Genomic DNA, 14441 nt, shown 5'->3' with positions numbered 1-14441 from the left:
ATGTGCCGATCATGAAGAACGAAAATAACCCATCAGGCCCCTCATATTTATTAACCAATGAAAAACTTAATTTAGGTCACCTAACCATCCCAAACCTTAATGTATTTTACAATCAGAATTTTTCATATTGGACGTTACCTCAGTTATTTACCATCCAATCAAGCGTTATGAAATTTGTATTGGACGCTTAAAAAGTATAGGTCATACAAAAGTTATAGCCTTGGACTTTAAATATTAATGCAAACTCACCTATATGCACTTCTCTTGTTAACAATTATTCATGAAGTTTGCATTCTTTTCTCTTCAACAGATTTTTCTTCCAGTGGAGGACTTTGTATTTCCATGCAATACTCTAAGAATGCTTGTTATTTTTTATTACTCCTAACAGTCTTTAAACACTGTACAGCTATGGAATAAAATTAAACACCAAACTATTTCTTTTTTTTTTTTTTTTTTTTTTTTTTTGTTATACATTAAATTTTCTGTCCTGGATATTGAGATTAGCTATAAATCTGCATTTATATTTCATAGGGTTAAAATCAATACATGAAACTTTTTTTAAAAGTAACAACACTAAAAACTAATAGCTTTTTTATATAAAGCCCCAAAAGATGACTTTACAACATAAAAACAGAACAAGTTACATTGTACCTTAATTTTTTAGAGCTTAATTTATTGTCATTAGTATTTGAATGAAGTAGAAATTACATAAGAGTGGTTTCTGAGCTTGTTGAACTAAAGGATCTCCTGTACTTGACAATCGCAATACTGGTATACCGGTATTGTGCACAATACTGGTATAAAAATTTGTTTGAGTATTGTGATTTTTTTCAAAATTTTGTACAGCGATGTCCATCCACCGATTGCTTAGGTTTGCCATGTCCCTGGAGAAAAAGACCTACTTGAAAACTAGTTCGGTTCCATACCCGTTGTTTTTTGTTTTTTGTTTTCATTTGCTCTACGTCTATGACACGCTTTACCTACATTATTCATTGTATTAAACGCTCTGGTGATATATTGTTTAAAGCGCTCTCAAAACAAGTGACATGAGAAAAGAGTAAGTAGTTGAGATGATATATGGGCTAAGCACATTTAAGACGGGGTGTCAGCTTACGAAATAGCAAGTAAATTAATGAGATCTAAGTTCCGATACCAACAAAGTCTGATTAAAGACTGGTCAATTCTATTTTACTGCAAAATGGCTTGTTCAGACATGTTTGAAAGTACCGATACGTGAATTATTCAACAGGCACTTATTTCTTATCTAAATGGAAGGGAAGTGGATAATATTTCTGATATGAAACAAGTGCCCGTGGTGTATCTGTATTTATTGAAATTTGCACGATTTGAAAAAAAAGATAAAACAGTCGTCAGTGTATAGTATTCATCAAGCACACGTACCCGATAGTCAAAATTATAAATGTAATGCAAATGGTTAAGGAGTAGTTTGTCACCAGCAAGTAATTCTCACCAACTGATTTTTTCGTCCTCTTCTGTGAAATCAGTGTATGCCGAAAATTTTAGAAAAACTAACAGATAGCTGATTTTTTTCTCTTTAAAAATGAACTACATGCATCATGCAACAATTTTAATTCAGAAATATTTTTTTTGTGATCAGATTGGAGAGAATTGCTACTGTCTTGAAAATGGCTAGATCAACTCTGACTAGTAGAGTCTAGAGACTAACTTACTAAAAATGCAATTGTTCTGCTTTAATTTTTTTATCAAACATCTGGGGACTAGGATATAGGAGATGATGCCTTTTTTAACTTCAGTTTTCTCCATAAGATTTACAGGTAGCATCCTGGTAACACCTGAATTTCAATGTATGAGAGTTCTTGATGTCATCACTTACCTGTGATTTGGTTTTGGTTGGCAAAAAATCCATTGAGTGGCATGGGGCATCAACTTTAAATCATCATAACTTGGTGGTTTTTTAAGATAATTGAAAAATTCTTTTGGTTCCCTAAACTGCCAATAAAACTCTTTTTCCGTGGAATTTTTAAATAAATATTCAGTAATTAGAGTATATGAGCATAAAATTTTAAAAACAATTTTGTATGAAAATAGAGGTTTACATATAAATATCGTTTCAAATTTATTCTTCTAGTAAAACATTTATAAATTCACTTATAAAATATGAATTCTTTTATGTAAATGAAACATTTCACAAAATTGGATGTAAAATAACAAAGCTATTAAGTTTGGAAAATTGGGATTCTAATCATGAAATTGTTAATTGTTTATTTAGTTTGACACTTAATGATGTGGAAATTAGTGAATATGACATCACTAATGAGATTGGTGAACTCTCCTTTAGCATCTTGCATCTAAAAATTATAGCATCACATTTTGATAGCATCCTGGTGAAAAACATAGTATTATGGCAATGTGATGCTATATGGCCTTGGGGAGATTTTTTAACTTGTGTACATTTAGAACCCAGAAAGCTAATTCAAAATTTGTTGCAACTATTTTCTTATTAATAAAAAATACTCCTTTAAACAATTTTTTGAACAGATAATCAGAGCATTTTAACAATTTATTTCATTATATTTTCCCATTACCATAAATGGGCATAGTAGTTCCGAATGGCTTTTGAACAATTTAAATTCATATCCACATCATTCTTGTACCATTCTGCAATACAGTGATACAGAAACAGTCATTTAAAAATAGTCCAAGAAAAACTAGCTTGCTGATAATTAACTTTTTATTGCACATCAGTGATATTGTTAGCCTGTTTCAAAACTACTTCATCCTTTTTTTTTTACAAAAATGACAAGTGTGTCATTTTTGGTTTCTTTTTGTATATTAGGTAATTGGAACAATAAAGTCAGTACACTCACAAAGCCTTGATCTTGTTGGGAACAGACCCAGAAGTTAGTTATTTCTACCATTTGGGGTACTACCCAATATGTAGTGGTTTTTTTTTTAACCCATATTTTTTTTAATATGTCATTTTAAAAGTAGGAATATTTGTGCAATTTGGAGTAACTACTTTAATTTTTATTATTTCAAAAGTTGCAGAACCAAGTTAAATGCAATATTTCAAGGCCTGCAACTTTTTAGATATTAAAATTAAAAGTGTACCTTCTTCAGAAAATATCCTTCAAATACATTAGTTATTCCATCTGTCAAGAAAGAATATTTTCCAAACTTTCTAATTTTATAATGGGCAAAAAACCCACCATACAAAGGGTAGTGTCCTAAATGGGTAGCTAACCCTAATTTCAAGACTTATTCCCAACCTGTTGAACCTATAATACATACAAAACTTTAAAAATATAATGAAGAATAACATTAAGAAAAAAGAACAAGTCATAAACAGTTAAACAATGTAATTTTGAACAGAAACACCTTATCAAGCACTTTGACTACATTTATATAATGAGAATAGGTATGGTGTATATGTCAAAGAGACAACATCATGGGCAGGATGAAATATCAGCCGGAGACCACCGGTTGGCCTTAATGAACGATGAGAAAATCCTCATACCACACGACAGGCTGCAGCTTGTCCCAGAACATCATTATACACAGGTATAGCAAAGAATTGCCCCTATGTACTCAAGTATCATAAAAAATAAACTAAAGGTAAAAATAATACAAGACATACAGAGGCCAGAAATTCCTGACTTGGGACAGGCACACTAGAGAATAACTTAACCTCTTCGGATAAATTTCAACTAATTTCTTGGGAAACATTAATTAGGGGAAAGTGCCTTATTTTTATAGCATATAATATCACTGCATATGTATTGCATGACTTCCTTTCAGCCATCATTGTCTGTTGGTGTATACAATTGTTTAACATGCATAGTCTGTATTTTATAAATATCTTTAATCTGTGACTAAGTTTTTCATTACATTTAATTGAGCTGCAGTTCATTTTTTGTAAGTACTCTGCCATTTATGCAAAAATTTTAAATGAATTTTATGTAACTGAAATTAGAATGATTACTGGTACATATAAATCGGTATGTATGATTAGTGTGGTGAAGAAGGTTAATTCCATTGTTAGTGGTGTTTACAAGTTTGAGATATATAAAATATTATCATTGGAGGTCCCTGACTGGAAATTTGTCAATTTTGATTTACCAGCTAAGAAATTGAAGATTCTTATACAATTTGTACCAACTGATCAAAAACAAAACATCCTGGACAAAACTAAGATGAGGTTGTGCAAAGGCTATATCCTTATTAAATAGATTAAATATACTTTTAAAGACTTAATCTTAAAGGATTACATCAACCCTTGCCATGCTCCATTCTTCGAAAAAAATGTCTTGATTTTTATGATGTACAAACTTATGCAAATTAGTTGCATCATGGTACTGATGCTGATTGTAATATGTATACCAGTATTTAAATTAAAGATAGATGGTCACAGAGCTGGATAGATGAGGAGGTGGTTGGAGAGTGGGTGGGCTGAAGCAGAATAATGAGTCAGTCAGCCAAAAAAGGATAAATTTTTTGTAGTTTTTTGCTGTATGTGGGGGTCACCAGGGTTTAGGCATGATCCAAAGTGCAGTTATCTCAACTCTTCTACCCTGTGAAGGGCATTGAAGTCAAATTAGGTTTATTTCATTTGTGAGTGGTAGGCCAGGGTTTCCCAGGTTTTTTTTGTGTGAAAAAAAATGAGGATTTTTTTTTTATTTTGGACACAGTTTGGCCTATTACCAAAAGTAATTAATACAAAGGATTGCCATTGTAATAGTGGTGAGAGATATCATTCTTCTGTAGATTTCAGGTGAAATAAAAGCACTTGTTAATTATATATATTAATTTACTAGTAATACTGTAAACATACTAATTTTTACTATTTTCGCGATGAACAGAAAACCGTGAAAAATAGTAGCACGAAATTGATTTTTAACACTATACAACACTAATAATTTTTTTGGAAGCCTGAAAATTGATAACTGCAAATGTGTTCACTTGACAGAATCCGTGAAAATACGCTTACAGTAATAAAAATCTTTTTGAAAATGAATGAAAACTCTTAACTGTTTTATACTAGCAAGAGTTCTTTAAAGGTTCAGGTTTTTATTAAAAGTGAAATATAGATACAAAATTTCAAAGGTCAGTTTATATATTGGTAGAGTAAGTTTAAGTCATGATCTGTTAGATCATAATACGAAGAATAATCATGATAAAATGAGTATTTACCTTTCAATAAAAGAGAACAAATAGAGATATTGATCAAAGAGATTATAAATGGATTAAAGGATTTGGGATTGATTGATTGATTTTGATGTAAACAAAAGTGTCAGACAATATTAGGGATCTTTTGTTCACCAAAGAGAACTTTGTTTTATGTATCTAAGATTTGGATTTTTACAGCCCCTGAAACAGTTTTTTTTGTATTTTCGCATGTGCAACTTTGAAAATCTTCTCTAAATCCATTGCACAGAATTCAATGAAAGTTGACATTTATGTTCCTTAGGGTATCCCACACAAATTGACAGTTGAGATTGATGATTCAAGAAAAAACGTGGCTGCCATTACTAAAAATAGAACATAGGGGTCAGATGGCAGTTTTTTGTAAAGAACTCAAAAACGTTGCTTTGAGCAAATTTCTGGCAATGGGTAAAATTGTTAAGCATCATGAGAAGGACCTATGCCGAAATTTTCAAAACCGTTCATTTACCAATGTATGAGTTACGACCCCTGAAACAGTTTTTTTGTTGTTTTTTTTTCACATGTACAACTTAGAAAATCTTCTCTAAAACCATTAAAGATCATTGAATGAAAATAAGCATAATAGTTCTTTAGTGTATTGTGCTCAAAATGACTTGTGATTTTTAATCCGTGAATAGATATGCCTATACTAAAAATGGAACTTAGGGGTCATAAGACAGGTTTTTTGAAAAAAATTAAAAAATTGTTGCCTTTAGCAAAATTCTGGTTCAGGTCATGAAAATGCCATGAAAAGCATTTCTTGCATTTGACTGTCTCATTCCTCAAGTTTTTCAAATAAGTAAATGGTTAACCAGGTGAGCGATGTGGGGATTTTTGATCCGTCAAAAAACATGGCCGTTGTCATTAAAAATAGAACATAGAGGTCAGACAGTAGTTTTTCGCATATATCTCCTAAACCGTTAGGTTTAGCTGAATTCTGATTGGGTAAAAGTGCTCAGCATGATGAGATCTATCTTTGATCAAATTTTGGTTTTAATCCCTTTAGCCTTGTTGGAGTTATTGTCCTTTTTCAATGATTTTGCTATTTTTAATGTTATTTCTTCCTAAAATCTTCTTCTCTGACACTTGACCAATTGAAACCAAACTTGTAATGAATGTTTCCTGATGTATCCTGCATAGAACTGATGTGAGGATTTTTGATTTATCAAAAAATATAGTTGCTGTTACTAAAAATAGAACATAGGGGTCAGACAGCAGATTTTTGCTCCAAAACCATTAGGTTTAACTAAATTCTGACATAGGTAAAAGTGTTTAGCATGATGAAATTTATTTCTTGTCAAATTTTGGTTTTAATTTGTTAAGCCATGTTTGAGTTATTGTCCTTTTTCAACGATTTTTGCTATTTTTAATGTTATTTCTTTCAAAAATCTTCTCCTCTGACACTACTTAACCAATTGAAACCAAACTTGGTATGAATGTTCCTTGGGGTGTCCTGCATAGAACTAATGTGGGGATTTATGATACGTCAAAAAACATTGCCGTCGTTACTAAAAATATAACATAGGGATCAGAAAGTAGTTTTTCGCATATATCTCCAAAACCGTTAGGTTTAGCCAAATTCTTTCAGTAGCTGAAATGATTCTTATTATTAGGACTACGAAAGTCTTCAGGGATAAAGTTGTCAGATGACTTCTTGTAAGAGAGTTATTGCTCTTGAAATGGGAAAAATGACTTTTTTCTTAACAGTTTTCAGTCAATATCTTGAAAAGTATGATAGATTAAAAGAAACTTTCAGTTGTTGAAATGATCCTTTTGATAAGCCATACCAAAGACTTCTTGTTTTTATTGCCTTTGAAATGCAAAATTCCACCAGGTGGGTGATTCAGGCTCCTGGGAGCTTCTTGTTCTTTTTTGTTCTTATCAGCTGTATTGTGGAAGACTTGATTTTGTAGAAGCAAAGTTTGCATGTTTCTCATTAAAATTATATGCATCAGAGTATGTCAGTAAATTAGTTACAGGAACAAGTAATAAACTTGTGATAAGAGCAGTAGCCTAATTACAGCTTCTGTGGTTGATGACAGGCTTGTCAGTAGGTGCCAAAATTTCCCAGAGGACCTGCCAGATGAGAAAACTACTTTCTTATTATTGTTAATTGTTTCTGGGGTAACATATATTTATTCCATGGACATTGTACCGATATTAAGTTTTGTCATGTGACAACCTGCACCCGATCACTATAAAGATGTTATTGTATTTGTGCAGGATATTCATACTTAGACCTTATGTGTTAAATATTGTGTGTATTGAATGAAAAATATTATAATTCAGGACTAACAAGGTGAAAATTTTTCTAATGATGTGGTAAGAAAAATAGGTGTGACTGGAACCATGCCAAAATAGTTACTGCTATTAGGAAGGTTTGCATTTGTATTTCTGTTTACAAGTTCATATGATCGTTCCTTTTAGAACAATGTTTGATATTCCTTGGAATCTATGAACTGAAAATGTTGATTGAAACCTTTCTCTAATTTAAATGGCACCAACTTTGTATTTGATTACCCGAGATTTAAATGTTTCTTTATCTTTTTTAACTTGCATTTTGATTAATCCTGTTTGATTTTCCTCACAGGTATTTTATTGGTGATATAACATTTCGTGTCTCAACATGAATCTGTATAGAAATTATGTTCATTTATAGGTATATGGTATTTGTATGTTCACAACACCTAGTCAATGACTTGTATTGAATGATTTTAAAGTGAATATTCCAACTTCTGGACATTATAGCAGTAATAGGTAAGTTTGTTAGAAAGTATTGATGTACCTTTGGGTAGGTGTAAACTATTTCATGTTTAGGTAACCAATGGTATTATATTGTCAAGTTGACCATGTTTTTTTATCTGTTCATTGACAGTTTTATGTAGGTACATAATACAACTTGCTGTGCGTTAGTTTCGATTTTGTACCAGTAATTTGCACTTGTTTTAAAAATCCAGGTGAATTATTAATGTACATTACACATCTCATTAGCACTAGCTTCATTTAAATGGTATGTATTTGTTATTAAAAATACATAAACAAATACTCAGACTCTCTGTGTTGGATATTGAATAATTCTAATATGTTACAGTTCTTTTAACTTCTATTATTGTATTTAATTTTAAGCTGATTAAAGTCATTATTAGCAAAACTACCAGTCCCCATTTTGTATGGAATTATTCTTTGGTATGTGATAGGCTTCATGGTTGCTAGTTTACTATTTAAATCTTTATGCACTACTTGTGTAATTGTGTTTAAGGCAGCTATTGTTTTATCATTGAACAGGAGTTAGAAACATGTTAGATTGACAACAAGACAACATAGGATGGAACGAAGGCATTCAGGTTCACTGTCCTCCCTGTCTGGGGCTACTCCACCTAGCACCCCCAGGTCCTCTACAGATGGGAGCAAGAAGGGAGCTGGCATTCAGATGCAAATCCAGCAGTTAGCAAGTAAGTTGTTTTGGCCAAGAAGAAAGGAATAATGTAGAGTAAACCATTTATTGTGATATGCTGTGTTATAAGGCTTAAAAGAATGCCTGTGTGTCTGCTAACCCTTCCAACCCTAACTTTTTGTGCTTACCCTAAAGTTTTTTTGCCATTTTTTGACACACGCAATTAAAGTCTGAATGTGTCTACAAAACAAATCAGTCAAAAAGTTTTGCTTACCTACCAGCCCTAGTTTTTTAAAGAATGTTAGTAGAAACACAGGTATTTTTTTTGTTGGCCTGAGTGACCCTGAAAAATACAACTTTTTGGTTCCACGTTTGCTGTTTTCACATGACAGCAAATGTTCTTTTAGGTTTCTTATAATAAACTGACCAGCCATAGAGTTTCCATCAAATCTTGAATACCATATAGTTGACAATTTGTGTAGTAATATTCTCCAAAAAGAAATTATTACATGCATAACACATAATGATCTGAGACCTGAATGTCTGGAAACTTTCTTTTGGACTAAATCCAAATTGTTTAAAATACCAAGCCATATCTGCAGAGGGAAAATTAAATGCCATCTTTCAAATAGAGATACATTTTATTCAAAACATTGAGTTTGAAAACATTTAATCAAGGCTCTGCATGTAGAAGAAAGGCTCTAAAATTTATTTAGTTAAAGAGTCCAATCAAAGGTCAAATAAGTCTTTTGTCCTTAATCTATAAATTGTCAAACTTTGCCAATGTGCTTTATAATAAGTTTAGTCAAGGTTCCTAGGTTTATAAAATATTCATACCTATACACATTGAATAAATTGTACATCTCCACCATTGAAAGTTTGAATATTTGTCTAAGTTCTCAAACTGGATGGATAATTCCAGGTACCTATAATTTGTATTGATGAAAGACCTGTCTGATTTGGTTCTTTGTTGATAGTAATACACCAATTTTCACCTACCCTGAAATAATTTTATTTCCGTGAATTCCAACCATTGATCCATAATTTTCTACTCTATATGGATTGGTTGTAATCCTCTGCTCATCCTTTCATAATTTAATTGATCTGTAAAACTGATTTATTAAGCAAGAGATCTCCATTCACAGGAGTCCATTATACAATCATATCATAATGTTTGTCACAACAGTTCATTGAGTCTAGCTTTACTCTGGTGTGTATTGAGAAATTAATTATTGGAATTATTTAACTAATTAAACTATTATTACATTTTCTAATTAACCTGAGTTTATGATCAGTTGTAAATATGTCATTGCAAAATTTAAGCTGACTTTCCAATATTTCGAATACAATATTGAATGTTTCGGTGCAACAAGCTTCTTATAAGTAGTCTTTACCCTGTATGATTTTTACCACAATTCAAGAATTACATCTGTATCCAGTTTCTTTAAAAATTCTCAAGTTGTGATTTTGTTCCTCAAATCCTCAATTTCAAGCAATCTGATTGGTTGAAAATAGAATTGAAGAATGATAGAAGGACAATTGAATTTGAGATTTTTATGTGAGATGGGGCAAAGAACTACTTCTCATGTAAATTATCTTATTGATATTACATTTATTACCTCACAGGATTCTTATAATAATTCATGCTAAGATAGATCACATGTGAGCATTGTTTTATTGTAAATTTTATAAAAGATTTAGTCATGAACTCCGGCATCACATGTTGTAGTGGGGTATCATTCCTATACTTCTTTTATGTATCAGTGTTTGTTTAGTTTCTCACTTTCAGTCTTTACTCATTAGTTTCTATCTCTGCTTCCATTTGCCACTTCTGTCTCCCTGTTCTGTCTAGTTATGGCAGTTACATTTGCCTTGGTTGCCTTTAATTCACTTTGATTAGTGTGACTTGGAGATGAGAGTGTAGAATACAGTTATTATTGCCTGAGTATACCTTCTTAACAAAGTATTATTTGATATTATTAGATGATACTTTTATTGATCAGTTAACTACAAGGAGAAAGTTTTTGATGGTATCATGAAGTGTCAGGAATTAACTATTGATCATTTATATTGAAAACTTTATATCTTACCATGGCCGTGTTAAACAGACTTTGGACTGATAACATTTTATCCCTGCCCCTAAACTTAATACTTAAGACTTGAATTATTGAATTGAAATTGAGCAAATCATAATTCATTTAAAATTAGATACTATATTTTTACTGAAATATGTGGATACATATATATGTGTATGTATATAGGTTTATTTTAAGTTATAGACTCAGTAGACTATATTACAATACTTTCATTATATTCTTTTAGCCATAATCAGGAATTTTCGTCCTACTGTGGCATTGCTTTGTTCCTGCTGATTGTACATGTTACATAGCAGTATTCTGGTATCAAGTTAATCCTTGTCATTAATATACCCCTTTCATCCTTACTTCTTTTTGAAACCTACTTTAAAAATGAGGTATTTACACTTGTCTGTTTAAATCCTTTTAATATCACTGTGCAAAGACTTTATTGTTTGAATGAACTTGACCGTTCAGTTAGATATGGTCATATTATTTTAATGAATTAAAATTTTAATACTGGTAGATTATCATTTCAAGCACATATTACACAGAGCCTAGATCAGGCTTACTTATGTTACAGAAATATAATATCAAACCAGCTTTTCAAAACCAGGAGAAAAATTTTAGGGTACAGCATATGTTTATGAATTGGTCTATAACTACGAATATGTTAAATAGTCTCCTCATAGATGTACAACCCTTGGATCATATATCTATGGTCTCACTCAGCCACATTTTTAATTGTAAGATACTTTCATGTGACTAATAGTTGATTGTATTTTTCACCAATGGGGAAGACCAATACCATAACAGTGAAATGTCTATTGATGTGTATACACTGTGGATACATGTGTTCTCTGATTCACTCTAACCATCTTATTACAAATTATTTAGGACAGTTCACTTAATTTGATACAATGAATAAATATTAACAACTTGGTCATTTTTTTATTGAATGTTTTTTTTCTTCAGCTAGAAAAAGTTGATTGTAACAAGGTAGACTTGAGAGGGTAGACTGTCTTCTTTTTAGAGTAGCATGGATATTTTGTTCTAGACATTTTCTCTTTTGAAGGCTTTTGTAGATAATGGTATCATTGTTATAACCATAGTTATAATTTTAAACAAAATTTTGTAACGCAATGTTGTTAAACCTAAATGTCTATCAAGATTGTTGCATCTCTTGCTGGGATTTGTTTACATGTGCAGCTCAGGCCATAAATATGGCATTGCCTTTGTTCATTAAGACCTCCTCTGGTCATTACTACAAATTTTGGGCATATAATAGGGCTATTATAAATACACCCATTCATTAATCACTATATTTATACAATTTGTAAATTAATAAGGTTTAATGAAAACTGAAAAAGAAACTAAAAGTGCAAGTTCAAACTGTGATAAAATTGTGCAGATTACTCACAATGTATATTTTATGGGATCATAGATTTGTTGTTAAAACTTACAATAACCATCCTGTATAGACAGCTTTACAGGATATCAGATATGTATTGTTCCTTGTGAATTTGGTTTTTCCTTGCATACTTTTGATGTGTTGACTTAGTGTATAATGAACTATATTGTTAACAATTCAGATTTATTTAAAGGATTATTCAATAATTACTTGTTTGAATTAACAACAGAAATGAAGGTTACACTGGCATTTCTATTTATTAAAAAGAATTAGATTTGTGAAAACAAATTAAGAATTTAATTCATAAATGTCAAAGAAAGAGAGAGTTGTTCCTTGTGTTTTTATGGAAACCTGTCCATTTGGTGGGTTTGTGTTTCTGGTGATTGTTCTAGTAAAACTGCTCTAATGAAAAAGCCTTTGAAGATCAATAAAAATAAGCATCAGCATCATTTAAAAAATCAAAAAGCTGAAGTGAGACAACAAAATGTTGCAATATGGTGTTAAAAAAAACTCAATGCATTCCAAGTAGCATAGGATAAAGCTACTTGTTTCGTGACAGCTGCATTGTAAAAGTTAATATTTTGTATTTGGTCCAAATTAACTCCGTACTTTAGTACTTTGATTATTAGAAGAATTATGATACAGTACATGTACTTGCAAAATTCAGACCAAAGAGGTTGTGTGATTAATTTTGTTAAAACTATAGGAAAATTAGATTTACTTAAAAGTGAAAGGAATAGGCTTGGGTAAACTTTGTGACTAGGAGTTTCTTCACAGTAAGAAAGAGGAAAGAGACAAACATTCCATTAAATTTTATGATATAGATATAAACTTTGTTTGTATGTATGGATAGGTATGTTCAAACTTTTACAATGTTATAAACTTTGATTACCTGTATGATTTGCAGAGTAAATGCTGTATATTAATACTTGAAAAATCTTTTCAGACAAATATCCATAGATTTATTGTGGGTATTACAATGCTATGAATCCTGTCCCATGAAAGATGACATTAGATCTCTCCTAAAAAAATCAACAAGTAGTTGTCATCTGTGTTCAATGAAATGCTTCTTGATAAAGGATCAATATAATTTTTGCTTGAAAGTATATACTGAAGTATGTATGGTATGTCAACAGTCAGTAAGAAGTACTTAGTAAGAAGTATATTGACACATACAGAAGCATCCTATAAAGTAATCACTACTTAACTCAGATGTAATATATTAGTACTGGTATACAGTTTTTTCTCAGTCTTATTGTATTCTATTAGGATACAACATGGGTTGTGACTTATGGGTGATATAGTTCTAAAACATGAAAAAGATTCTTCCTTTGAATGAAAGAATTAGCCTTACCCCCTTTTGCTTGCCAGCTAAGAACTGTCCAGTATTAAAGTAAAAAAAATAAGGATCTTAAATAATGTTTCACTTTGTTTTTCAATTTTCTTATTTACCTTTCCCTTTCAAGTACTGATCTTTTAAGTTCCCCACTGGTCAGCGGCACAAGGAGATGTAAACTAATTAATGATTTCTATACAGCCAGGTCCTTACATTTAAAAAAGGTCTTTCATATATATATTCCATATACGAACATAAGTTTACGTTACTGAAAGGTTACTGAATTTTCTGCATTGTAAAAGACAAAGTTAAACAGTAACTTAAAAAAAAAATGATAAAAATAAACCAAAATGCAGACCTATATCAGTATTGTCATTATAAATGGACAAATTTATACTTAATTTTGTGATCTACCATTCTATAATTTCTTTAACCTTAAAAAAAAATGTTGAATTTCTTAATTGGATAACTTGTAAACAGTATAAACATAGCATTTAAAATGTATTCATTTGTATAATCTGTAATTATTTGAAGCCATAGAAAATAAAGATTGAGTGTTTATTACCTGTACAGGGTAGTAAAAAGATTTCTATCATATCTTTCAACTGTTTTCAATGTCACCCAGAAGATAGTAATTACTACAATTAACAGGTCCTATTTCATTCAGAAATATTTCATTTTGAGTTTGAAATTACAGGCTTATTTATTGAATGATCTCGCTTAGTCATTATATATTATGTATGATGATCATGGTTAAAATATAACAGTTTGTACCCTATATACAATTGTAATAGATATAACAGGAACATAAGGAACCTAATTCAATATTTTATGTAGAATGGTGCTATTTATTTCCCATTGGCGACAATAATAAAACTTTTGAAAAATTCACCTCTTTAAAACAATGCCAGAGCTATAAACTGACTTTTTTTCCAGTCTGATCTTCCTTTCCCCAACTAAAAATGTGAGCTAAGTCATAGCATAACTGTCTTGTTTCTTTGGTATTTTAAGCAGATGATGTTTGGGGTCAAAGTTCCCCCC

The 14441-nt window shown here is 31.0% G+C and overlaps 1 protein-coding gene across 21 annotated transcripts in view; it reads left to right on the top strand.

The window, feature by feature from the left end:
• The first annotated feature begins 998 nt into the window (after nucleotides 1-998).
• LOC148623874 (muscle-specific protein 300 kDa-like) overlaps nucleotides 999-14441 on the top strand; it is a 183505-nt gene continuing 170062 nt past the window's right edge. For 18 of the 21 annotated variants that reach the window (XM_088566150.1, XM_088566144.1, XM_088566155.1 and 15 more), the window contains exons 1-3: nucleotides 999-1057; nucleotides 7844-7941; nucleotides 8470-8636. In XM_088566150.1, the coding sequence (XP_088422276.1) occupies nucleotides 8510-8636 (127 nt within the window). In that variant the 5' untranslated portion in view covers nucleotides 999-1057; nucleotides 7844-7941; nucleotides 8470-8509. Of the gene's footprint in view, nucleotides 1058-7272; nucleotides 7563-7843; nucleotides 7942-8469; nucleotides 8637-14441 lie in introns of those variants that run through there. The other 3 variants (XM_088566145.1, XM_088566147.1, XM_088566140.1) reach the window with 3 other exon arrangements.

The sequence above is a fragment of the Perna viridis genome, chromosome 2, assembly GCF_037379345.1.
Source record: "Perna viridis isolate PV_CMFRI_1.1 ecotype Kerala chromosome 2, ASM3737934v1, whole genome shotgun sequence".
In the NCBI taxonomy this organism is placed as follows: Eukaryota; Metazoa; Mollusca; class Bivalvia; order Mytilida; family Mytilidae; genus Perna; species Perna viridis.
The sequence above is the reverse complement of the archived record's forward strand: the minus strand, read 5'-3'. Positions and strand labels throughout refer to the sequence as shown.